The 24,892-nt window shown below is 44.2% G+C and overlaps 2 protein-coding genes across 12 annotated transcripts in view; one reads left to right on the forward strand and one right to left on the reverse strand.

Moving 5' to 3' along the window:
- Positions 1–2,363: 2,363 nt before the first annotated feature.
- Positions 2,364–12,562, reverse strand: LOC116992730 (E3 ubiquitin-protein ligase RNF6-like). 10 transcript variants are annotated; one of them, XM_033052622.2, is made up of 5 exons: positions 12,242–12,340; positions 11,363–11,469; positions 8,391–8,601; positions 7,790–7,897; positions 2,364–5,845 (listed from the first exon to the last, which is right to left on the reverse strand). In XM_033052622.2, the coding sequence occupies exons 3-5, from the start codon at positions 8,584–8,586 to the stop codon at positions 4,134–4,136; spliced, it is 2,016 nt and encodes a 671-aa protein (XP_032908513.1). In that variant the 5' UTR covers positions 8,587–8,601; positions 11,363–11,469; positions 12,242–12,340; the 3' UTR covers positions 2,364–4,133. The 10 variants fall into 10 exon arrangements, with proteins under 10 accessions (XP_032908513.1, XP_032908512.1, XP_032908511.1 ...); XM_033052621.2 differs by having other exon boundaries at positions 8,391–8,606; XM_033052620.2 differs by having other exon boundaries at positions 8,391–8,606; positions 11,282–11,469.
- A 6,931-nt stretch (positions 12,563–19,493) lies between these two features.
- Positions 19,494–24,892, forward strand: part of LOC116992508 (cyclin-dependent kinase 8) — a 76,963-nt gene continuing 71,564 nt past the window's right edge. For both annotated transcript variants that reach the window (XM_033052207.2, XM_033052208.2), the window contains exon 1: positions 19,494–19,656. In XM_033052207.2, the coding sequence (XP_032908098.1) occupies positions 19,529–19,656 (128 nt within the window). In that variant the 5' untranslated portion in view covers positions 19,494–19,528. The remainder of the gene's footprint in view (positions 19,657–24,892) is intronic.

A 24,892-nucleotide genomic window follows, 5' to 3' on the forward strand; every position in this document is an offset into this window, starting at 1 on the left:
GATGTCCAGCCCCACCCCACACCATTCCTAGTTGGCCTGGTGGTCAGGTTGGTTTGCCTCTGACCAGTCACTTGATAACTGCACAGGGTTACATCAGCAGGAGCTTGGGCATAGGGAAGTAGCATCTGCTTTTAAAAGCAGAAAAGTTATTTCCCATCAAGGCAAAAAGCATGAAGTGGCAGGACAGAACCTGCTATCATTTACTGTTTCCTTTTGTATTTCCAAATTTGCACATATTGCTAATTGTTGTTGCTTGGCAACACAGGAATCTACTTCACTGATAGCATCACACATATAAGAGAAATGGAAAAACCTATTAATTCAGCCTGATATTTCTCCAAATCTTTGCAGGTGTCATTTTTAAGGCAGCTCTCTAGGTCATTTGCCACATTAAGGCCTTCTATAGGCTCTGGATTAGTGCTACCAGTTGAACTCCATTTAATATTTCATTTTAAATCAACTCATTTGTAAAAACTCTGCCCATATTTTTATTTCCATATACAGTAATTTCATGACTATAAGGCACACCCTTTTGACTAAAATTTTCCCTCGAACCCGGAAGTGCGCCTTATAGTCCAGTGCGCCTTATCTGATGTACAAAGTCGCGAAATTTGCCAAACCAGAAGTGTGAGCTGTGAGCTGTGGGGGGAGCCGGAAATGCCACAGTAGCCGGCTGGGGGCGGGCCCGGAGGCCCGCGGCACTGCCCCTGCCGGGTGGAGGCGGGCTAGGGGGCCCGCGGCACCGCCCTTCCCGGGTCCAGGCAGTCCCAGGAGGCCATGGCTGCTGGGTGAATGCGGGCTAGGGGGCCCTCAGCACCCGCCTTCCCGTGTCCAGGCAGTCCCGGGGGCCCATGGCCGCCGGGTCCAGGGGGGCCTGGTGGCTCGCAGCACCGCCCCTGCCGGGTGGAGGCGGGCCCAGGGGCCAATGGCTGCCGGGTTGAAGCGGGGCCTTGGCCAGCAACCACACGGGGGGAGCTGGGGGCAGAGCCTCGCTGCAAAAAAAAAGTGCGCCTTATAGTCCAGTGCACCTTATGGTCGTGAAATTACTGTAAATAAATTATGTTTCTTAATGCAACCAAAGGACAAAGTATTAAAACGAATGTTTGGAGGGTGGAGGTGGCAGAGAACTTAAGTTTTATCACAGAAATGAAGGTAACAGAACCCAGTACCAAACTGAATCACTATGATTTAATTGGTCCCATTAACATATTATCATGGGAAAGCTGAGTAACAAATTACAGTAATTTCACGACTATAAGAAACACCCTTTTGACTAAAATTTTCCCCCAAACCCGGAAGTGCGCCTTATAGTCAGGTGCGCCTTATATGATGGACAAAGTGCGACATTTGGCACCCCGGTAGTGTGAGCCGTGAGGGAAACTGGTGGTGCCACGGCAGCTGGGTGGAGGCGGGCCTGGGGGCCCACAGCACCGCCCCTGCCAGGTGGAGGCGGGCCCAGGGGCCTGTGGCACCACCCCTCCCAGGTCCAGGTGGGCCCAGGGGCCCATGGTTGCTGGGTAGAGGCAGGCCCGGGGTCCCACGGCACCGCCCCTGTCAGGTCCAGGGGCCCATGGCTGCCGGATGGAGGCGGGCCCAGGGGCCCGCAGCACCACCCCTGTCGGGTCCGGGCGGGCCCGGGGGCACATGGCTGCCGGGTGAAGGCAGGTCTGGGGCCCCATGGCTGCTGGGTTGAGGCGGGGCCTCGGCCAGAAACCGCGCAGGGGGAGCTGGGGTGGAGCTTTGCTGCAAAAAAAAAAGTGCACCTTATAGTCCGGTGCACCTTATATGATCTACAAAGTTGCGAATTTTGCCGACTCCCAGGGGGTGCACCTTATGGTCGTGAAATTACTGTACATGCTTCTCCAATGGACAGAAAATACTTGACAACTCTCATATGACAGGGCAGGAATACAGTAGTGGAGGCTTAATGTTTCTTTTCCTGTAGCCTTCAATTGCTACAGAAAGCTCTCACTTTTGGTTATTCCACTTAGCAACTCAGTCAAACACATCCTGTCACAGATGATCTCATCTTGAACTATGTAACCAACTGTGCTCTCACACACAGCAAAATTCCTACTTGAATGAAAGAAGGCATGGAGAATCTCCCTTCATCTCTAGTGCACTAGTGTAGCAGTTGTAAGGATTAGAGTTAAAATTGACCTTGAAGGACCTGACCAGCAAGGCAATAGTGAGCCAAAGGCTGGTTTCTATGTATGTGTCTTTTCAATCAGGCAGACTGTAAATACAAAAGGAAGTTAAAAAGAAATAAGGAAGCAGCAGAAGACATGCATATATTTATATACTGTCAGCCTCAGGAGCTACAGAAGAAAAAAAAATGTCAAAAAATAAGCTAGCTCTGATAATCACATTTAAATCTCCTCACTCTTTATTGCAGTTAAGGAAGCACTCAAGGAAAGGGTCAACAACATTTGCAGTAATTAACAGCACAAATTACATCAGAAGAGATCTTAATCATATCCTTAAATCATCTAAATCTCATAACAGAGTTTCTCAGAACTACTTTTAGGAATGAAAAGAAGCCCTTCTGTGCAATTTATGACACAAGTTTTCCACTTGCAGAACTGAAGTAGACATCCAATAGCTCACATGGGATTTTACAGCTACCCTTGAAGGATGTCATGAGCAGATGTTCTAAGTGACGCACCTGGCACAGAAGCACATTTGTCAAGGCCACTATCTGCAGGCAGAGAAAGTAAATAGGACTTGTTCACTTCAAGTACTCTTTCTACTGCTCAGAATGTACACGCAACAGATTACTGCACAATTCTGCATTTCTCTAGGGACTGAGATGCAGGCTGCTCAGAAGACAAGCTTTGTAACACTCAACTTCTCCCAGAACCCCCTGGAGCGCTTTCTGCTGGGCTTTTATGTACCATAACAACTAACAGGCCAGGAACAGAGCTGAGGAAAAGTGGGGGAAAAATAAAGTGAAAACTGAGAATGAACATTAAGAACAGTAAGTTTTCTTATTAAGGTACAGGATATGGCTCAACAGTAATTCACACAAAGCCTCAATTGTTTAACTTGCAACTTTACTTCGGTGTAAGACATTGGTATAAAGTTTAGTATCTAATTATACAGATTCTGGGGATTTTCAGGGAAGCTTATTTTGTCCTTTTTAGTGTCTTTTACCACTCGGTCCTCAGGCATGTTTCAAGAGGAATAACACTATATGAGTACCTTAAATTTCTCTACAAAATCACGTCAAGTCTTGGTTTTGTTCTTATGAGTAGGATGCCCTAAACATGCATATTATAGACAATATAATGGTCAAGGAAATGTTTTCCCTCTTTAAACTAAGGCAGTTAAAACACCAGGAATATTGACTGAGGAATTTGGAAGAGTAAAAAGACTTCCTTAGCACTTATTTATTCTTTGAGCAAGTAAGACACACCCTCTTGGAATTATCAGATTTGACTGCTGTCTGCACTGAAAAGACAAAGATTGTCAAAGACAGCATTTAATTATGAACACTTCATAATGCCACTAACTCATCCACTTTAATGTCAAGAACTGTGTAAACCCACATGCAAAAATTGCGATAGAATTTTTAAAATAGAACCAAACTGGCAAGTTTTTGGAAAGAATATTTCAATGTTTAAAAAAAAAAAAAGTCTAATAAAATGAGCACTTCAAGTAACTTAAATATCTTTAGCAAACATGTCCAGCAAGAGCCTCTCTGTAAAAGAAATTGTTCTTAGAACAAAAAGCTAATAAATGGCTATTTAGCCACTAATTTTTCAACACAGTGACAGGTCTGTGTGAAACAATTTGTAGTCTAAATAAAGCAAGTTCATTACAATGTTAAAAAACATACATTAAGCAGGACTGATTAACTATTGCATTTCCATATTTACAAAAGTGCTTACCATAACAAAATTATCTAAAAAAATATAAACTTTACCAATATAATTTGGTTCTATGTGCGCTCTTAGACCTGCACTTGGAAAAAATAGTATTTACATTGTTAGATTTAGACAAGTTTCTACAACTTTAAAAGAAATTTAACAAAACTCCCCCCCACAAATGGACCCATATCTAAGTCAATGAATTTAATCTGACTCACAACAGAGCAGGAGCAAATCCTTTAATGTGGAGCAGTACAAACAATTCTATCCATTATCTGTGGCATTAGACCCCAGAACTGGCTGCCGACAAATTGGGCAAGTGGAGTTTTCAGAAAGCCAGCGATCAATACAGTGAATATGAAACTCATGCATACAAGGTAACTGCCTTAGTTTATTCCCTGCAGCATATTCATTAATGCAAACACTGCACGTTTTACTCCGTTCATTTTCAGTGTGAACATCCTCATAGTTCCGTGTAGAAAGATTGTCAATCTGCTCTTTGGTTAAACCTCTTAAACGATCATCATCATCATCTTCATTCAGCAGGAAGAACTGGGCAAGTCGAAGGATGGGCAGTGTTCCATTCTCCACTAGGTTGTTTGCATCTTGAGACTGCCTGCTATCTTGGTTCTCAGGATTGCTCACAGAGCGTTGACTACCACCCCTCTGTCCATTTCTTTCCCTGCTGCCATCTACTGCATGTCTATTCCTAGACAAAACCCCAGTTGGATCACTGCTGTTTGCTGAACTTGAGTTATTCTGTGCATCTCCTGAGTGATGACTGCCTCTTTGCACTTCTGAATTAGATTCAGTTTCCATTAAAGAACTCAGTTCTCCAAAGCCTGTCATTATCTGTCTAACGATTGATCGAAGAGCCACTGATGAAGGTTCCCCAAGCCCAGTTTCTGAAATCCGACGAAGAGGTATCCGTATAGTGCTAATGTAGGTCCGAATACCCGCATGCTCTGATCGGGATATTGTGCGCCGAAATCCTCCACTTTCACTTTCAAAGGTAACAGTGTTTTCTGACATTCCTACTCTAGAACGAGTTCTACTGGCAATGCTGTCCCGGTCTCTGTTTTCTCCAGGACGAATTCTTCTCACCTGAAGATCTAGTGTAATTGTCGGGTGCCTTCTGGCGGCAGCTACTGGCCTACTAGACTCTTCCTCCTCCAAAGTTGTTCCTAAGGATGGGGCTACACTGGGAGGCTGGGGAGCTTGAGTGTTACCTCTAGCTTGCTCTTCAGTAAGCTGGGGAGAAGCTTGAGCTGTTTGTCTCCTACTTCTGTTGACCCGCTGTGCATTTCTACCCTGCCTCTGACCACGCTCCTCAGAACGAGCAGCATCACCTTGCCTTTGCAGCGGGGAGCGGCTTCGACTACTTAAGGTAGACCTCAGCCGCAAAACTTCTACTCTTTGGTTTGTATTAATCCCGATGTCACTTCTAGATCTACCCCTTCTGACTCCTGCAGAAGTACCTCTTCCTGGTATTTCTCTTGGTTCCCCAGCAGCCACAGAACTGTGTCGCGTACTATTATTTGTCTGGCCTGTCAGCTCCCTTGTTCTACTCCTGAGCCTCCTCGAAACTGAATGAGAGGCAACTTCTGACCTCACTGCCATAGCATGTCTTAGAAGCCTGGTCCTAGCGGCTTCATTGCTTGCCTCTCTTGCAGCCACGCTCCTTGTCCGTGGGGCTACTGCACTGGGAACTAGCTGACGTCTTCTTTCTACGTACAGTCTGGTAGCATCTATATCAACATACTCCTCACCAGAAGCTTCAGGACTGTTATGATCGTGATTTATATTGATTTCAAGACTAAAGCGAAACTCCCCACTGTTTGGATTCGTTCGACTCACAGCTCTCCAGGTTTGGTTCCCACTCTGCCCACTGCGAGTGGCATTTCCTGTGCGACGAAATGTGTTAAGCCATTCAAGCAATGAGTCGCTGTTGGAGTTTTCCCCGGGAACTTCAGAATCTGAGAGAAAAAAACAGAATTGCAAACATTCATACAACCACATGCTCTGCATATTACAATGCACTCCAAATCCTCTTTACTTCCTATGCTCTGACTTCAGACACAATACAGTAGCAGGGCACCTACCTTGCTATGCTTATGTACAAAAATATGCAATGTGTAAAAATGTCAGCAAAACTTACCAGTTCAACCAGAATTTTTATCTGACCAGTAGACACACAGAGAAATTAATATGCCCAGATGGTCTCTTCAGTGTTCAGATTCAGGTGGTCCAAAAATAGTTGTATTTGTCCAATTTCTACCCCTTGCTGAAGCTACCAATTTGTGAATATTTTAACAACCCATTTTGATACAGCAGGAAAAGATATAACAAGTCTTGTCTGCTTTTGGAAAACATTTTAAAAAATTGTTTCCTATAAGCAGTAGAATAAATGATCACAGAATCACTAAGGTTGGAAAGGATCTCTGGAGATACTCTAGTTCAATTCCCCTGCCAAGGCAGGGTCACCTAGAGCAGTTTACATAGGAATGTGTCTGGGTGGGATACATAGTTAAAATAGATTTTCTCCTTTGGTGCAAATATACTCTTATTCAAACCTTTTCCAGCTACACACTCAAGAACAGATACGAGTGTTGTGGTTAGGGCTGTGTATAGAGCAGGTCAATTGCCATAATCACAGTGAAAATTTTTCCCTTGAAGAGATCAGATTAAGTTCTCCCTACTCTATAATCACTCTATGTCCAAGAAACCTTCAAGAACTTAGATATTTTAATTTCTGAGCCGCCAATTCCTCTCCCAAAACTGACTAGAATTGGCCAAATGAGTAAGCCAGTATTTCTGGGGAACTGAAGACAGACAGTGTATAAAACATAAGCCTCACCTGACTAAAACAAATGGAAAGAAACAACAAAATTGGCAAAACAGTGGAGAGATTAACTTTCTCAATTACAGTAATTTCACGATTATAAGCCACACCATTTTGACTAAAATTTTGATCCCACACCAGAAATGCGGCTTACACTCAGCAGCAGCTAATATATGAAAAATGTTCGGAAATTTCCAACCTTGGAAGTGCCAGCCAGGGTGCCAAGCCGAGCACCTGCCAGTAAAACCCGGGATTGCGCGATTGTTACAAATTGGTTACTCTGTTGCATGGCGGGTGGAGGCGGGCTCCGTGCCTGCAGCGTGGGGGGGAGGCGGGGCGCTCCCTCCTGCCAGCCCCATGGTCCAGGGGAAAGCGGGGGCCTCCGTGCCTGCCTGCCGCCACAGGAGCTGGGGGGGCTCTGTCCCCGCCTGCCACTGCAGGGCAGCGCCGGGCCGGGGTGAGTGAGCCCAGCGGCAGCGGTGGCTGGCCCCGAGCGGCCCCACTGAGCAGCCCCGCCAAGCTGGGCCACCTGGCCACGTCGGCAGCCTTGAGCAGGCCGAGCCTGCCCGTGCCCGAATCGAGCCAATAAACCCCACGATCCTGCGATTCTGTTACTATTTGGCAACTTTGTTGCACGCGGGTCCTCGCTGTGAACAACAGTGCGGCTTATAATCAGGTGCAGCTTATTTATGGACAAAGACAAAATGTTGCTGACACCCGGAGCTGAGACTTATAGTCAGTGCGGCTTGTAATCATGAAATTACTGTAACTTCTTTTCCAACTGCTCTAATACAGGACAAAAACTTCTAAGAACTGAAAAAATAGTACATTTACTAACAAAGGAAAATGAGGGGAAAAAGGAGCAAGTAATTTGCGATTAACATAAACGAGTTTTCACCAAGTATTTCAAGTTTGGTTTTGCATTCTTAGGAAATCTCTCTTACTTTGAAACCATCCCCAGATGCATCTTGAAAAAAAAAAAAAAGCAAAAGAAACAAGTGTCTCTCAAATATCTTTACATAACTGTATTTATATACCACATAATATGTGTCTATATATATGAATGAAAAATGTTTACCTCCAACAGTTCTACCTTCAGCTTCTCTGTTATCCAGGTCAGACTGTGATGTCAGACACTCCTTAGCCCCCTCCAAACGTTGCTGCAACTCTTCTGCTGTTATTTCTCCTGAATTAATTTACATTTTGATAACACTGTTAGATTAGACACTATTACTGCCTCTACAGCCATGAAGAAATAACATTTTCTATCTTGAATGAAAATCTGCAGAAGACAGATAAAATTGATGAAAGCAGAAAGAAAACAGCACCAATGTGAGATTACAATGCAGATATCAGAGGAAGTAGGTAGTGGAGTGGAAAAGATACTGAATGTGTTGAGAGTATGCCAGCTTCTAGTAGCAATTCAGAGGCCCCCAAAATTGCTACATATCAACAGCTATACTTGAATGCACCAAATGTTAATTACCTAGGTTTGGACATTCAAATGCAGCATCTTTGTATACAGGTAAAGTGTTATACTTTTGTTCCATATGGAGGATTTTTCCCTTTCTACAAAGCTACAGAAGTCAAGCTGCTTGAGTGATAGTATGACCTGTGGTGTCTAACAGCAGGAGTGTTACTTCATTACACCTCTTCTACTGAAGGTATGCACATCTTACCAGGAGTGCCAAGCAGGTTTCGGTCCCTCATTAACCTGTAGTCCTCCTCGTTGAGCTCGTTAATGAACTGGTAATAGGCCTCCTCCCGGCTGAGGCGCTCCAGCTGCCGCTGTCTCTCACCTCCGCTGTGGCTGTGCTCTCGTGAAGGCGCCTGCTGGTTGTCATTTCCTCCTGCATGGTGTCGGGAGCCATCCATAATGATAATGCCAAGCTGTCCTGGACAAAACCAGAAGATTAGACTGCTCAGGACTTACAGGAAGAATTTACTTAATTTGCAGTAAAACGCTCCCAGAATTTTCAAATAAATTAGTTTATTAATTGCTAAACATTATTAAGGTGAAGTAAGCTTCACGTTATTTGCCAAGACAACACTGTAGTTTATTATTCAAACATATATATACTTTTAGCTTGCTGAAAAATAGTTTCAAGCCCCCTTCCTCACTGAAAGGGCATAATGGTTGGTATGGCAACTTTAAAATGAAAAAACAAAGACAGATTTATATTTTTTTAGCTAAATAATGATATTCTAGAAAGTTAAAGGAGTTAACACAAAACTTATGTCCTTTCTCTCAAGTAAAATACAACAGCAGTGGCGAGTATTTTAAAAGCTGCAGTACAGTTAAAAACATGGAATTCTGATTACTGGACTGCAATTACGCAGCATAAACTTGTGACAATCCCAACATAAGACTACATTATTATTTTCATCAGTAATATCCCCCACATAGTATACAGTCTCAGATCCATTTTTGGTGCAATGACTCCTGACATTTTTACATTATTTGTGTATTTCCCTTACATTCTCTAATCCAAGGATTAGCTAGCAAAGGGATGTCCATCTCCAGAATATGGGTGTAAAAGGGATGGGCTGTACTTTTGCCACAGTTCTTCATCAATTAGAAGGCAAGAATAACCTTCCAGTGTCAAAGGCATCATCGTCATTGATTTCTGTGTCATTACCACCTCCCCCTGGTTAGGACACAATCCCGGGCCAATCAGCATTCAGAGCACTCCTCAACTTTCCTATTTTCTAAAGGAAATCTGTTCTTCCACTCCCTATTTGAAAGAAGATAAATCATCCTCTCAACTGAGCTTCCCGTTTAACAAAAGGCACCTGTAACACCTGCTGAGGCAGACACTTGACCAAAGAGATCACTTCTCTAAAGAGATCATCAAGCTAAAAAGCCCTAACCACAGTGCACCATGCTGCTTGCTTGTGGGTAAATGACTTTCTTTTTTGTTTATTTGCTTTTTGTCAATTTACACACACCTAAAAGTCACTTTAAGTTCAGATTACAGGGAAAACACACAAAACAGAATTCTAAGCACACTCCTGATCAATGATTAGTCTTCACAGGACAGGTGATGAGACAATAAACAAACCAAACCAACTAATTATTAGAAATACATCCAAAAAAGAGCAAGTCTTTATCAACACTGCAAACAGATACACAAAATCAGAAAATGTATTTGTCAACAGCAGAAGCTGGCATACATTTAATATACCTTTCTTGTGTTCTTTGTGGGATCCATTCTGATGTATCCTTGGTTTCATTATTTCCACACCTCATGTTACTTTCCCCCACCAGCCCCTGTCCCAGGTAACTACACTTCTAAACACACTTCTTCCAAATCAACCACCTTCCTCCTGTGTCCAGTGCTGCATTTTGATACATTTAAAATTTTCTCTCCTAGATAAGTAATTCAACTTAAAGAAATTAAATCTGAGTATCTTCCCTTCAAGACATTTTCCATTCCCACAATATTTTTTCTTTTTAATCAATGTGGCCTTCTTGGCTCAGCCTCACAAGCTGTTGATAACTGCTGACTTTGATTTCCCACAAGGGCTATGATCAAATCAGGTCACTTCTCATATCACACTTCTAGACACAAATTCCTCATCCAGCTCTTCCTCTTACAACCCCAGTGTCCCCACAAAAAAGCAGTTCCCACCCAACCTCCTGGCCAACACTATCATTATCTTGGTAACACTCATCATAACTATTACCATGAAAATCCCCAATCCAGACTGCACTGAATACTGAAGTGCCTCTGTCCCAGGTAACTTAAAACTTGACACAGGAGCAGCGGGGGAGGGCAGGAAAATGACTGATTCAGTTTAAAATTAATTCAGTTTCACATTAGATTGTTATTTAGATAAATGCCTTAAAACAACATGTGGCTGCTTGCCCAACAATGACCATTCTAAGTTAACCAACTTCCCAGGTACATTGCTGTACGCTGCACTGAAAAAAATGCCATATATATTATTTAGATAAGAAGCCCATCACATGTACTCCCCCTCAATCTAAATTTAAAGTGTTGTTCAAAAGATAGGTTCTTTAGTTTTCAGTTATCCACAGAAAATCTGGAAATCTCTTTGATTTTGTGGGTAGCTAAGGAAAAAAAATACTCTTTTGTTGACAACTGTATGGTAGGATGATTAGTCACACTGCTTAAATGACTCACTCAGAAACAGTAAGAAGTGTGAAGTGCTCGGTTGTCCCATCTGTTTAACATAACTCCATGGATGACAACTACTATCCCTATTTATGAAATGCCATCAAAACCAAGTACTTTGGCACTTCAAATGTTTTAGAGTTGTGAAAGTTGAAGGGTATTAACTGCATCAAAAATGAGGTACATTGCACTCGATTATTTCAGAGTATTGAAAAGCTAAAGGGTATTAACTACTAAGATGCAAAAAACTGAAATCGAAATCCAGTTATGACTTGGATTACCCTTCCTTTGCAAAGAGATGGGGGTCGTATGCCAACAGCTTACATTTCTAGCATTTTCCTAGTAAATCCTAAGACTTACTACTTTAGATCTTCACTCATGATTAATCTGGCTTATTCTTTAAGGTTTGTGACTATTTTTTTAATATATACCTTACAGTTTTAGGTTTCAGCCTGTTTCCCTGAAGTACTACCCCGGTTCAGTTAGGTACTCATTTTCTGAAAGACTACCACCTGGTTGCAAGGCGACTGCGGAGTTTAGCTGAGGAAGCCTCCCCGAGCCCGAGGGCTATTTAGCATTTCTGTCACACCGCAGCCTCCAAGCAGGATGATCTCACCGACTTCGGGAACAAAAAAACAATAAAAACAAATAAAAACAACCTCCACACTAAACCCATAAACGCCCACGCACGAAGCCTGGGGAAGGAGGGAGTGGGGGAAACAGGGAGAGTCAAAAGGTAATGAAAACACAGCCCTCGGGACACCCGGAGCGACCCCAGCAGAGGGCCTGAGAGTGGCCGCCCGCCCCCGCCCCAGGCCGGCAAGCAGGGCCCACAGACGCCAGCGTGAGCCAGGCCGCCCTAGGGCAGAACAGGGCAGGGCAGGGCAGGGGTCGGGCCGCGAACCTGGGCCGTAGAGCCGCAAGGGCTCCGGCGGCTCCGCGAGCCCTCGGGCCCGGTCCTGTCCCGCCCCCCCCCGCCTGTTGCCGGGGCGACGGGAGCGCCGTGATTGACGGGGCTCCCGCCCAATGCCCCGGGCGGCGCGCGGCCGCCGGCCAATGGCAGCAGCGCCTGGCAGCCCGTGCCCTCCCGCCCCGCTCCCCACGGGCTGCCCGGACCGGCCCTGACACCGACCGTCCCCTGGCTCTCCCCCGCTGCCCGAGCCCACGGCTCCCCTGCCCACGGCGGGCCGCGTCACCCGCTGCGGCAAACCGGGAAGGCGCCCATGCCGCCGCCTGCCCCGGTGGGGGAAGCCTGCCGAGAGCGCAGCCGGCGAGACCCGAAAGCTCGTCCCTGCCTGCTGCCGGCGGCGGCGCGGACCTGCCAGCTCAGCCCCCCGCCGCTCCCCGTCCCTCTCGGCGACAGCGGGAGCCGCCTCCGCCGGGACACCGACCCTGGGCGTGCGAGCGGGGCACGCTCCAGCTCCAATTGCCGTCCGGGTGCCGGCTCCAGCACCGATTGCGGTCCGGGCGGCTGCCGGCGCCGCCGGCGCAGGTTCCGTGCGCGACAGAGGGGCCGGACCCCGCGGCGAGCCCCGCCCCCTCGCGCGCACGCGTGTTTGGAACTTTGTAATAACTTACATAAGAAATAAGATTGATTATAGAGCCACTAATAACTTACATAAGGAATAAGGTTGATTATAGAGTCACTTCTCCCTCTGCTCCCTCCTTCCTAAGCTTCCTGCAGTTTCAAATTTGACGCTTTTCCTTCTTCCGCGATCATGCCTCCCTTTCTTTCCTTTATGTTGACGTTTCCTTCTGCAAGAATATCCCACTGAACTCGTTCGGAAAATAATTGCTCGGTGCCTCAGCTGTCTCGAACCGCGATTTTTGTGATTTCCATTTGCAGAGCCTTGGGTGGAAGTTCCCCCATGGGAACTTCTGGCAGAATTCTGCTGTTCTAGCTGCGGGCACACTGAGAGTACCCACAGAGCCGGGGTCCCGAGTTATTGGTCTCAACACGGATTTGTCTCAACACATCTTGCCCAGACTCTCTGAATCGGCAAAATAAGGTGGTTTCTCCAGGAGGATGCTTCTATGTAAAACCTCTGCCTCATCCCTCTCATGTCCAAAGTGCTCTTGTGTTCAAACTGGCTTGGGCAAATAAACAAGAGTTTCGGTATTTTCTGTCTCCATACAAAGCGCCCTCGGTAATGAATGAAGTGCTGGGAAAGACTCAGGGCCGCTGTCCAACACACTCAAAGAGTTTATGTTTAGGTTTGGTGGTAGTTTGATGGTTTCCATGAGACAAACTGAGGGTTGGGACAAATTCTTAACACCGAGGCTAGATCAGGAACTACGCCTTGCTCACTGCATTCAGAAAATGGTCACCTCTTTGTTTTTCATGTACCTTGCTGCTGTATAAATAATTAGTATTCTATTATGATTTGCCTTGCCTGAAGCACTTAAAATGTGTCCTTCCTGAAGATCAATTTTACTTTCAATAAAAGTCAGAATATATATATGTATATATATATAGAGAGTTAGTTTTTTTAGTTTTAGGTCTTTCCTCTTACAGTCTACTTTTACTAATCATTGTTCCACATTCAAACAAAACATCTTCTCTGGTATCAAGACCACATACAGATTGTTCATCCAGAAGGCAGTTATGATTTAGATGGGTGAATAAATGCATATTTCCATACCAGAGCCTTACACTGAATTATTTTCCACTGACCTGTTCTCCAGTGCAGAATTTGGTGTCCATGATCTGTTCATTGTGTGGTGTTTCACAACAGCACATATAACTAAGTAAAGTACTTGTTCATTTTATGTTGTTAATACGAAATGACAAGAGTAGGTCTTAGAATATTATTTCACTGTAGCAGTGCTGTCCACAGTGAAACACTCTCTTTGTAACTATAATAAAAATAGCCTGTGGAGGGCAGCAAACCTCAGGCAATTACTAAGTTTTGAAATAACAAAGAATTTGAGAACCTGGATTTAATTTGTTCTCTCTTTTAGGGTCTTTAGAAAATAGCTCTATTCTATTCTATTCTATTCTATTCTATTCTATTCTATTCTATTCTATTCTATTCTATTCTATTCTATTCTATTCTATTCTATTCTATTCTATTCTATTCTATTCTATTCTATTCTATTCTATTGTTTTATATGAGCAAGGCAGAACCTCATAATCAGTCTTTTAAGCTGGATCTTTGCATGTCCAGGTGACACTAAAATGCTGACATGAGGGTGATTTTCTTGAGAGAAACCTGGACAGACTGGAGGAATGGGACAGCAGCAACCTTATGAAGTCCAATGAGGACAAATGCAGCCCTCCATCTAGGAGTGACCAGCCCCCCGGGACAATCATGTGTGGGGGCTTTACTGACTGTCTCTGCTGGAAATGTTGGAGCATCCTGGTGGCAGAGGTTAAAGAGGATCAAGATTTCACCCCGGGAGCCTTTAGCCTGGAGAAGAGAAGGCTGAGAAAGGAGCCTGTCAATGTATATAGTGTGTCAAAAAAGGATGGCGCCAGGCTCTTTTTGGTGGTGCTGAGAAATAGGACAAAGGGCAATGGGGAGAAACTGATGGACAGGACATTCTATCTGAGCATGAGGAAGAACTTCTTTACTGTGCAGGTGACTGAGCACTGGTACAGCCTGCTGAGAGAGGTTGTGGAGTCTCCTTCCTTGGAGATATTCAAAAAGTTGTCTGGACACAGCCCTAGTTAACAAGCTCTAGGGGCACCCTGCTTGAGCTGGGAGGTTGGACCAGGTGACCACTGTGGTTCCTTCCAACCTGATTCATTCTGTGAACACAGAAAATTTATTATCAGGACATGACTGGGAAATTATTACTTCCCTTTACATGGCTCTTGCTTGCCTGCTCGTGGAATACAATGCCCAGTTTGGGGGTCTCCAGTAAAACAATCCTGATATGGAATATTCCTGATGGAGTGAGTTCTGCTGAGAGCGCTAAGATGGTCATAGGGTCTGGGGCACTTGTCATGTGAGAGAGGCTATGGGCCCCAGTGCTTCTTCAAGCTGAAATAATGGGCAGCCTGCCAATACTGACAAGGAACTTACTGGAAAGACAGGCTGGATTTGTACTGAGAGAAGGACAGAAAGTTTCACCTGGAGGATAGTCAGGTCCAGAGAGGCTATGGAATCTCCCTGCAGAGAGGCTTGAGTGGAAAAACCCTCAAGCAACCTGAATTTAAGAGTAGCCCTGCTCTGAGCTGAATATTGTCCAGAAGTCCCTTCCAACATGAGTATTTCTATGACTATAGGAAATAATATAAAGTAATATTTAATTTCATGGTTCATTTCCCCTCAGGCAGGGCTCTTCTCAGTAACAAAAGTAACCACAAGTTCATAGTCTGAATTTTCAAAGTTTGTAGAGACAGAACAGAGAATCACTTAGTTTGAAAAATACTTTTAAAATCCAGTCCAAACCATTAACCCAGCCCTACCAAGTCCACCACTATACCATGTCCCTAAGTGCCACATCTGCATGGCTTTTAAATACCTCCAGGGATGATGACAACTGAATCTCTGTCAGGAGCACAGCATAGGAAAGCTGTTACTGTAGGTGGTCCCAAGTCTGGCAAACAGATGTTTCACTGAATGCAAGCACGACTCTCCTATACAGCACCTGGATCCAAAGGACTGCTGTGTGTTTGTTAGTAACTTGCACTCCAGCCAGAATCTAGGATGCTTTAGATACAGTTGATCAATTTTATAGTAAAATATAATTGAGTTGGAGAGGGGGAAGCAGAGCCCAACACATTGCTTTATATAGGAAATCGTTGGCAGAAACAGCACCTTACTTATCTTCATTAAGTAAATGGTGTTTTAAATGCTGCCAGTATTCAGCTCACTCACACAGTTTTTACATGTAAAAACCGTAAGGTTTCTGAAAAATATTCAGACTGTGCAAGTATGACAGTTAGTTTTTCTTTACATACAGAAAAGGAAAATGTGCGACCACATTGTTGTCTTGCCTTCAGATTTCCCTGGACTAAATAAAAAATTGAAGATGTATAGCACTTAGCAGGGCTGCTTTTTTCAGTCAATAACAAGCTGGGAACACCTCAGTTACACCATTAAAGAATGACTCTATGGGGATATGGGAAACTTTTAGCAGGTAGCTGCAGTTTCATAAGAAGTTTTCTGAAAAGCAAAAGTATGTTCAAATTTGGCAAATTAATAAGTGGAATGAGCAGACACTCTTATGGCATGGGGAAGTGATTGAGTGTTGTAGGTTATCTACTTATGAAATACAAAGATGAGAAAGCAAAAATATTGAAGTTTACTTTTCTGTGTTTTTATTCTATTTTTGAAGACTGCAAAAGAAAGAGCAAGTAGCTTGTTGTACATTTCCCAGCTGTAAGCTTTGCTTCACAAACTCTGACTCTGGCACCAACACCGTGGCCACAAGCATGCAAACACACACCCCTCCCAAAACCAGCTTTGCTTTTGGTATTGATGCTCCCATACCCCAAGTGACAGCACCTACTTATTGTCACAATCCAGCCTGAAATACATCCAGAAATGTTTAATGGTGTCAGCCTTCCTTGACTACTGTCCTTTCTGGTCACATCTGGTTTTGATAACTATCTCCAACCCACTACATATTACCAGTGCTAACATGGTAACAGTGGCTTTCCTGTGGAGAACTCAGATATCCTTCACAGGTGTAGTGATGGAAAACAAAAAAAAATGTCAAAAGCATGTGTGTTCTGGACATATTAGACATTACACAAACTCGGAACAGAAGGATATGATGAAGTAAACCATGAATGTTAGAGGAAAAAAGAGAAAGAGGAAAGCTCCAAAAATCCAACTTTAGCAGGATGTGTTAAGCATATATTTTTAAACTGAGTCTTGAGAGAGCATGAGAGAAGGAATGAAAAACAGGCAGTAATAGATAAGAAATCCTATCAATTGAAAGGGCCACTATGGGGGTGGAGACCTGAGAGTCAAGAATACCAGATCTTGGTTGTGTCTGTCTTTTGAAGAGTGGACCCTCAAATTAAACTTTTCCTTGAAATTATATTACATTGTGACAGATTTTTAAAATAAAGCACAGAAAGTATGCAACTTTCCATGAAATACAGTTAAAAGTTGACCTTGAAATGTCATTATTTATTTCTCATTATAAAAAAAGCCAAATCGTGCTTTCTGTTTCAAATCTCTCTTGGGTCGGGGACCATACTTTTGAATTGGTAAAATCACACATTGGTTTCAGTACAAGTACCTGAAGTGGAAACAGAGCGAAGGTGTAGCAGATTTACAGCTACACTCGTTCTGGAAGGCATACCATTCAAATGGTATGTAAAATTAAGGAAAGAAATGTTCAAGCAAACTTGTAAATATTCTTACGAAACGACCAACAATCTGGGAAAGAAAACATCTTGGTTGTGGTTTTGACTTCTTAGAGTTTGTCAACGTATGGAATTCTTTCCAAATGTTTTAAGCAAATATGAAACAGAGCACAGGTCATCAGAAAATGAATCTGGACTGTCTGTTCTTGTTTTCTTTCATGATCTCTTTCCTTTCTAAGCAGACATTGTTTGTCTTCTACACCCTACAATGTTTCAGCTTGGGACAGACTAATCCCAGCCATGCAGTAATTGGAACCATGTGGAGGAGTTTGGATGTTCATTGCCTCCATGAACAGATGATTAAAAATGCAAAGAAGAGTACAAAGTTGCAGAAGTGTGGTTATTGCTATTTCCTCTGCTGAGGCCAGTGAGCAGACCAGAGGTACTTTATTTACATGGTGGGTTTGGCCATGCAACCTTGGTCCCTTACTGTCCCTGAAAGCAGAGATGGGGCTGAGATGGATGAACTTTATGAGTTGGATGGTATCTTCCAGGCTGTTTGATCTATGCTGGCCTGCCCTGATCTGTTTCTGGTTGGTTGGTTGGTGTAGTGAGGTGCTGGGCAATGTCCTTGTAAAATTTAGTTGAGTTGCTGGGTAAAGAAAATGTAATTTTGCTGCTTCTCTCTTATTTTTTGTAACACATACCTAATTGCTTTTTTCAACATACATAATATCCCTAACAACTGTACAGCAACATACTGAAAGCTTCAACTGTGGGCATCTGACGTGAGTCTGATGGAGTGATGCCAGCCCAGGAAGCAGGCACAACCCTATCCCAAATTTTCAGGAATCAGTGCTAATGTATAAAATGAAAATGGAGATGATTTCAGATCATTCCAGAATATGTTGTTTCTTCTTTCAGGAACCCCCACATTCTATAATGCCTCCAAGTTAGGGGATTTAAGTGCCCACTTATTTACTCAGTGTGCTGCATTCTTGACATGAAACGTGAAGCATGTGTGCATGACTATTAAAAATGCCAAAAGCTGGGCTGTAAGTAGAAAGGTTGCTGTAGCTTTAGTTTAGTTCCAAGCCGTCTGTTCTACAAAATTACCGTCTGACTTTGTGTTGGGTGGTTAACTCTGGCTCAGTCAGCCAAGGAGAAGAATCAGGAAATGCCCAGTTACTGGTCACATACAAGGGCCTTGCTATACACAGGTTTTTGTATTACATCCGTCCAATCTCAGCAGCCACACGGAGTTTTTTCAGCACTGTGACACCCATATGTGTCTTGAGTGCTGTGAGCAGCCTGGGACACCATGATATAAGGAAGACATTATGCTATGAGAAAGTGTTGGAAGCTCCATCATCAAGATGAAGGAGTGGCTGAGGTCGCTTGGTCTGTTCAGCCTGGAGCAGAGGGGATTGAGGGGAGACCTCCTTGCAGCTACAACTTCCTCATGAGGGGTAGAGGAGGGGCAGGCACTGATCTCTGCTCTGTACTGACAGTGACAGGACCCAAGGAAATGGCCTGAAGCTGTGTCAGGGAACGTTTAGGGTGGGTATTAGAAAAAGGTTCTTCACCCAGAGGGTGTTTGGGCACTGGAACAGCTCCTCGGGGAAATGGTCACAGCCCAGCCTGCCAGAGCTCAAGAAGCGTTCGGACAGCTCTCTCAGGCACACGGTGTGACTCTTGGGGATGGTCCTGTGCAGGGCCAGGAGCTGGACTCGATGAACCTAATGGATCCTTACCAACTCAAAACATTCTGTGATTCTCCGATTTTGTCCGTGTTTACAGTCATGGAATTGTCTTAATTGCAACCATGCTAAGAGATGCTCAGAGCAACCGCGTCTGCCCTCACCAGCCCGGATCGAGCCGGGGACCGGAATATTCACCGTATCCAAGGCTCCAGGAGGGGATCGAGCGCCGGTCGCGGTGGCTGCAGCTGGCCAGCCTCATGCCCCCTGTGCCCGGCCCAGGAACTACAGCTCCCGGCATGCAGCGCGGCACGGCCTCCCTCCGCTGGTACTACACCTCCCGGCGTGCGGCTGCGCCCGCAAGGCACGCCGGGACGGCCCCTTCCACGTGGTGCGCTGCCCGCGGCCGGGGAGGTGCCCGCGGTTTGCGACGTCCGTTTGCGGCAGCGCGCGCGGGCGCGGCCCCGAGAGCCCGCCCGAGAACCGGCGGCGGTGCCGCTGCTGGCGCGGGGCGAAGGGAGGGAAGGAGGGAGCGCCGGGGGTTGGGGCTCGGAGCGAAGGGAGCAGCCCCGCCGCTGGATGTTCCGCGGGGCGGCGCGGGGGCCTCCTTCTCCTTCTGCTGCTGCTGCTGCCGCCGCCCGGTGTGTGCGGCGGGGCGGGGCGCGGCTGCCGGGGGCGGCGGCGGCGGCGGGTCGCGGCGGGCGCCCAAGATGGACTATGACTTCAAGGTGAAGCTGACCGGGGAACGCGAGCGGGTGGAGGACCTTTTCGAGTACGAGGGCTGCAAGGTGGGCAGGGGCACCTACGGGCACGTCTACAAAGCCAAGCGCAAGGACGGGTGAGTGAGTGAGTGAGCGGCGCGGCTCCCCGCGGGACCCCCGGCCCACCCGGGCCGCCTTGTGCCCCAGGGGCTCGTGTGCCCCCCACTCCCCGCGTTAGTGCCGTCCTCTCTCCGGCCCTGCCTGGTCCCCGCCCGGCGAACCCGCGTTAGCCCGGCCGGCCGGCGCCTGGCTCCCCCCGGGTCGCTGCGAGCGTCCCCGGCCCCTCAGCGCTGTGTTGGAGTCCTGTTTGGGTACAGCTGGGCTCGGAGAAGCAAATCCTGTGCCCGGGGAAAACCCTTCCCGTAATGGATTCTCGTTGTGAGTCAGTCAGTGGCCGCTTATACTGTTCAGCCTGACCATCGGCTTCGCAGAACGTTTTTTTTTATTGTTGTTCGATGTAGGTTTTTTAATATGATTTATTACTTGTAGACACCATTTTAAGTCGTCTTGCTGGCTGCTTCAGAAGCCCAAGTCTGCTCGTGCTTTGGGGGCTTTAGAATGCTTTAAACCACCTTTTGTGTATGACCGGTTCTTGGTATAGACCTGAATGAATGAATTTCTTGGCATCAACATTTTAAAGAAAGACCTAATGAAACTGTCATTTAGGTTTCCCTCGTCCGTGTCATGGCATCACTTGCTGAACAGCGGAACAATAGGAAGTAGGGAGCAGGAGAAACGGGAGAGGCACGGGTTGTTCCTAAATTTTGAATTGCATCTGTTTTTTCTCCTGAAGTCTCACCGCAGTGGTGCTCTGTATGCTGTCATTCAAATAAGGTGCATTTTAAAAGTCTGGCTATTATTTGTACGTTGAATAAATAAAATTTTAAAACAGGCAGTGGTCAGTCATGGCCAAAAATACGATCTGGTTGTGTTAATATAAGGTTTTGATTCTAGAAGAAAATGCTCTGGCTATTACCTAGAGAACAGTTGTAATGAAAATGACTGCACCTTGTCTTGTCTCTTCCCTTAAACATGCTGATATTAATTGCAGCACATTTACTCCAGCCCGAATTTTGTTTGATGGTAGGAGTCAGGTAACTACTTTTTTTGCACAACTTTTATATTTGGATCCTTCCAATTGTTCATTGGAAAAGTTCTTATCTTGCCCGATTTCTTTCTATTCTGGGAGGACAAGAGGGGAAAAAATGGTTTTAAGTGTGATAAGCTGTTTCCTCAAGTCTTCTTATATGCAGGTACCAATGCTGCTGATATAGCCAGCCCTGGTTTCTGTGCCCATACAGAGATCTGTAATACAAAAAATCAGTCTGAGGTACTGAAAGATGTGGCTACATTTCTAACGTTTGTCGGGCAGCTTTGTAGCTGTACAGCGTGTTGGACTGCAGCAACGTGTAGATTATTCAGCATCTTATACTGCTGAAGCATTTTTGGTGGAATCATCCGTCTGCTTTATGTCGTTTGGGAGAGAGTGTTTAAAATGCTGGTGGCAGTGCTGTTTTGAGAAATTTCAGGGGAAAAATTGAATTGTTTGCTTTAAAAATGGGTAGCTTCTCAAAGGTGGTTTCACAGTAGGATGTATATGTTTTTGAATCTTCAGTCTTATTGATGGGGGAAAATCAAAGTATGGTATTTGATTAAAGTTGGGGGAGAGAATAAAAGATAAACAATATATATTATCCCTTTTTCTCTTTGTTTTGTTGTTTCCCATCCCTTTCCATAATGGTTCCCATTTACCTTTCTGATTTCTGAAAACTTTTTCTTTTAAATATGCTATGTAATTGCCCTTGGATGGCCACTAAAATATGTAAAATAGAAGCATCCATAGATGCTTTTGTAGCTTGTCATATATTAGTATATATGTGATCTTAAATTTCAAGGGTGGAATTAGGATTGAAGTGGAAGGTTCCGTTTACATCACTTTATCCAGAGGGAATCAGTTAAATCAAAGAAGCAATAACGTTTAGTAATAACATTTAGTGTTCCTGGAGCTGTGGTAATAGATGGGGGAATGTTATATCTTGTGGTGGGGGGTACCTGCAGCAGAGTTTGGTATTTGTATGTTAGTACATGCATATATTCAGAAAATACTCTTAAATTGTTTTTGTGTTCCCTGAATGGTAAGTAGTGATGGATCATTTATTTTTTAGTTGTTTTTAGTATCTCTACAGCTCAAACCTTTTTTATAGTTCCCTTGAGCTTGCAAGCATTCTTTTAACTTTGTTACATGATTCTAATTCTTAATTTAAATAGCACAAATCTTTTAAGATATACATGGTAATTTTTAGAGTACTTCGAAGAGTGGGCTGCAGGACTGCAAATATTTTGTTAACCATATTGGTTCAGCTTTTTTTAAAATGATGTCATCTTTTGTGAATGACTAAGAGATAGAAGTATGACAAAAAAGAGCTAAATTTTAGTAATTCAGTTTGTGCAAATGTATCTTCTAAGGCTCTTGGTGGTAAAGCCCAGTTCAAGAATACTAGGAGCAGTGTCTGTAGTACAACTGCAATTTTCACCTCCTTTTTTAAATTTTTTTTAAAATTTTACTGCTTTAAAGGTTTTACATCTGCCTCTGAGGTTCAGTAAGGCAATTTAAAACTAGATAGCAGATGTGTATCCTAGTCCTAGGAAGCTAATTGCATCATTGGAACTACACAGTAATGTTTTGGAGGGCAGCCTTTCAGCAATCTTGATGGAGTGAGAATCTTTCTAAGGAAGGAATCCTGTAGTATGTGCGCTGGTGACCAAATGGGGTTGTAACCAGGGCTTCTTTCACGCCTTGCTCCAAGAAAAAAGCCAGTCCAGCCCTGCAGTGCCCTTTGCCACAAGGTGAGGCTTGGGGTCTCTAATGGTCGATCTCAGAGGATCACCCGGTACAGCTCCATGGAGGTTTCTCAGTTATTAACCGCTAAATTTGACCCACCTGAACACCAAATCAGCTGAGTGACAATGTCAGACATAATTGAGCTCTGTCTGGTGCACTGCCTGCAGCAAAATGGTATTCTGAAGTTTTTACTTTAATTGCTTTTAAGTTTGTTGTCCATGTGGTTGAATCTTCCTAGCTTTTTATCGAATGGTAGTGTCTTTTTCATCAGTGCAGTACCTGCAGTGGGCTCTAAAACCTGCTTAAAACAAAGTCTGTGATTTGATGGGTTTATTTTTACAGCAGAAAGGTATACGAAGAAGCATTTGACTCTAATGGGGTTTATTTTTATAGCAGCAAGGTGTACAAGAAGGCATTTGACTAATGGCGTACACTGGGAAGGGAACATAGGCATGGCATGTTGAGCATCAGTCTTCAGATAAAGGAATTGATGTTCATCTTTAGTGTTTGTAGGATAGTTTACTTTTTTTGCCCAGAAAATGTCAGTTATTTCCTGCATAGAAGTTGCCTTATGTGCCATTTGCGTGCTCCCTCAGGAACACTGCTCAACCCAGCTGTTAAACCTACCTGTTTGACTTATGCTGGACTTGGAAAATACGCCTGCAGTTTTTGTTTGGTGATCTGACATGCAGATGTGTTGTTTATTACTTTTTTTCTCTGCAGCTCACTCAGAGCTGAGTGCCAGTAACAGACAGAGGTGGCAGGACCCTGGGGTCTCTTGTGCAAGCCTGGCTGCCCAGCTTGTGCAGCACGGGAGGTACAGCCTGTCCTGGGACTGGCACCATGTGCTGAGCACATGGTAGAGTTAAAGAAGTGTACCTAGGTTAATGGGATTGGTCTTCCACTGTTCCCTTTTCATGATACAGCTACAGGCAGAAATCTGAGAGAGAGGCTTCTTCTGTGGAGCAAGGCTGACTTTTTCAGTGGCAATTTGGAGTGTTTCCAAGTGATCATTTTTCCTGTTTATCGGATGTGGTTTGGATGAGAATAAGAAACTATTGAATGTCCCTGTTAGGCAGTATCGAACTTTTTAATTACAACAGCAAAAAAATTATGTAATTGAGGGTCTTGAAGTGTAGAAATATCCCCTGGTGCTTTATTGAAAGCTTTCCTAATCTCTTGGAAAGAGACTTGAGTGGTGAGTTTGAAAGTGGGAAACAAACACTAAGCAAGCTAGTGCTCTCCTAGTTGTCAGGAACTGTGAGAAGTGGTGTTGGTCCCGAACAAAAGTGGAATTTGGATTTGTTTTATTTTGTAATTTCAGCTTTTACAGTTCTGTGTTGGAAATACTGCTGTAGGTGGGGGAACAGATTGTTTAGTTTGAACCTACTGACACATTGTAATTGGCACTATGAAACACATCTTGCATGCTTCAAGCAGTCAAATCAAATCTAAGTTTTTCCGCCCTTGAGGGTCTGTATGAGTTGTAAAAGCAGAATGGTGGAAATCTAGTAGATGTCCAGTAAGTTATTGGGTTGTGTAATCTCTAATATGGCGTCTCATAGTTTCTACCTACCAATTAAAATGATATTGCAAGAATTTTGATTCTCTCTCAGAAACTCTTGTATAACGAGAAATTAAAGGAATGAGGAGTATTTATCCTGGAAAACAGAGAAGGCAGAACTGTTTAAGTTAAATATAATAATGAATGGATTGGGTAATGTGCAAGATTCTTGTGCTATTCTTGTTTCACAGCATTTGAAGATGGAGGGCCTGGAATGGTTTTGGAAAACATAAAGAAAATATTTTAATGCATAACCTGTTGTTAGAAGGAGAAGATAAGAGCATAGTGTCGGTTCTGTAATATTGTCAAAAACAGTGACTTCTGACTGTTATAACTGTAGAAGTTAAGCTGCTCACTTAGAGATCAGGCCAAGCTGTGTAATGCATGCAGAAGAGCCTGCTTTTGTTTACTTCAGGAATTCTGAGTTTTGGTGGTTGTTTTTTGTTTTTTTTTTTTTCTTTTAACACTATACCACTTTCTGGCCCTTCATAAGGTGGTTAGCAGATTAATTCCAGTTTGTGGGTGTGTATTGACTGAGTTACATCAGATAAGTAACTAATTGCTTCGTCAAGGTCTATCTCAAACTGATGCTTAGTTTGATAAACTAAAGGTTGATAACAGAGGTACGTAGAGTTTGGGAATGCCACAAGTAGAGGTAATGAGTCAGAATTTTACTTGGTGAGAAATGAAACAGCAGAGCTGGATTTGGAGCTTCTTGATTAGTTCTGTATGGAGTCTTTACAGGATTTATATAATGAATGTCATGCTATTAGTTTTCACTATAAATTTCCAGGCAATTCTTGTCTTCTCTCAGTGGTGATTTTGTTGTTGTTTTTGGCTGAATGTTTGTGTTTTGATTTCAACTGTTTTGACCTGAAGCAGTTGGTGGAGATTGCAGGCAGGTGGT

Source organism: Catharus ustulatus, chromosome 2 (assembly GCF_009819885.2).
Source record: "Catharus ustulatus isolate bCatUst1 chromosome 2, bCatUst1.pri.v2, whole genome shotgun sequence".
In the NCBI taxonomy this organism is placed as follows: Eukaryota; Metazoa; Chordata; class Aves; order Passeriformes; family Turdidae; genus Catharus; species Catharus ustulatus.

What these genes read in the sequence shown, in the direction of transcription:
- LOC116992730 (XM_033052616.1), bottom strand. Translation starts at nt 9,945, where the DNA reads ATGAAACCAAGGATACATCAGAATGGATCCCACAAAGAACACAAGAAA. An exon ending in CCACAAAGAACACAAGAAAG is followed by an intron (nt 8,607 to 9,896) that starts GTATATTAAATG and finishes GGTTTTGTCCAG; the next exon opens with GACAGCTTGGCATTATCATT. An exon ending in AAACCTGCTTGGCACTCCTG is followed by an intron (nt 7,898 to 8,390) that starts GTAAGATGTGCA and finishes AAATTAATTCAG; the next exon opens with GAGAAATAACAGCAGAAGAG.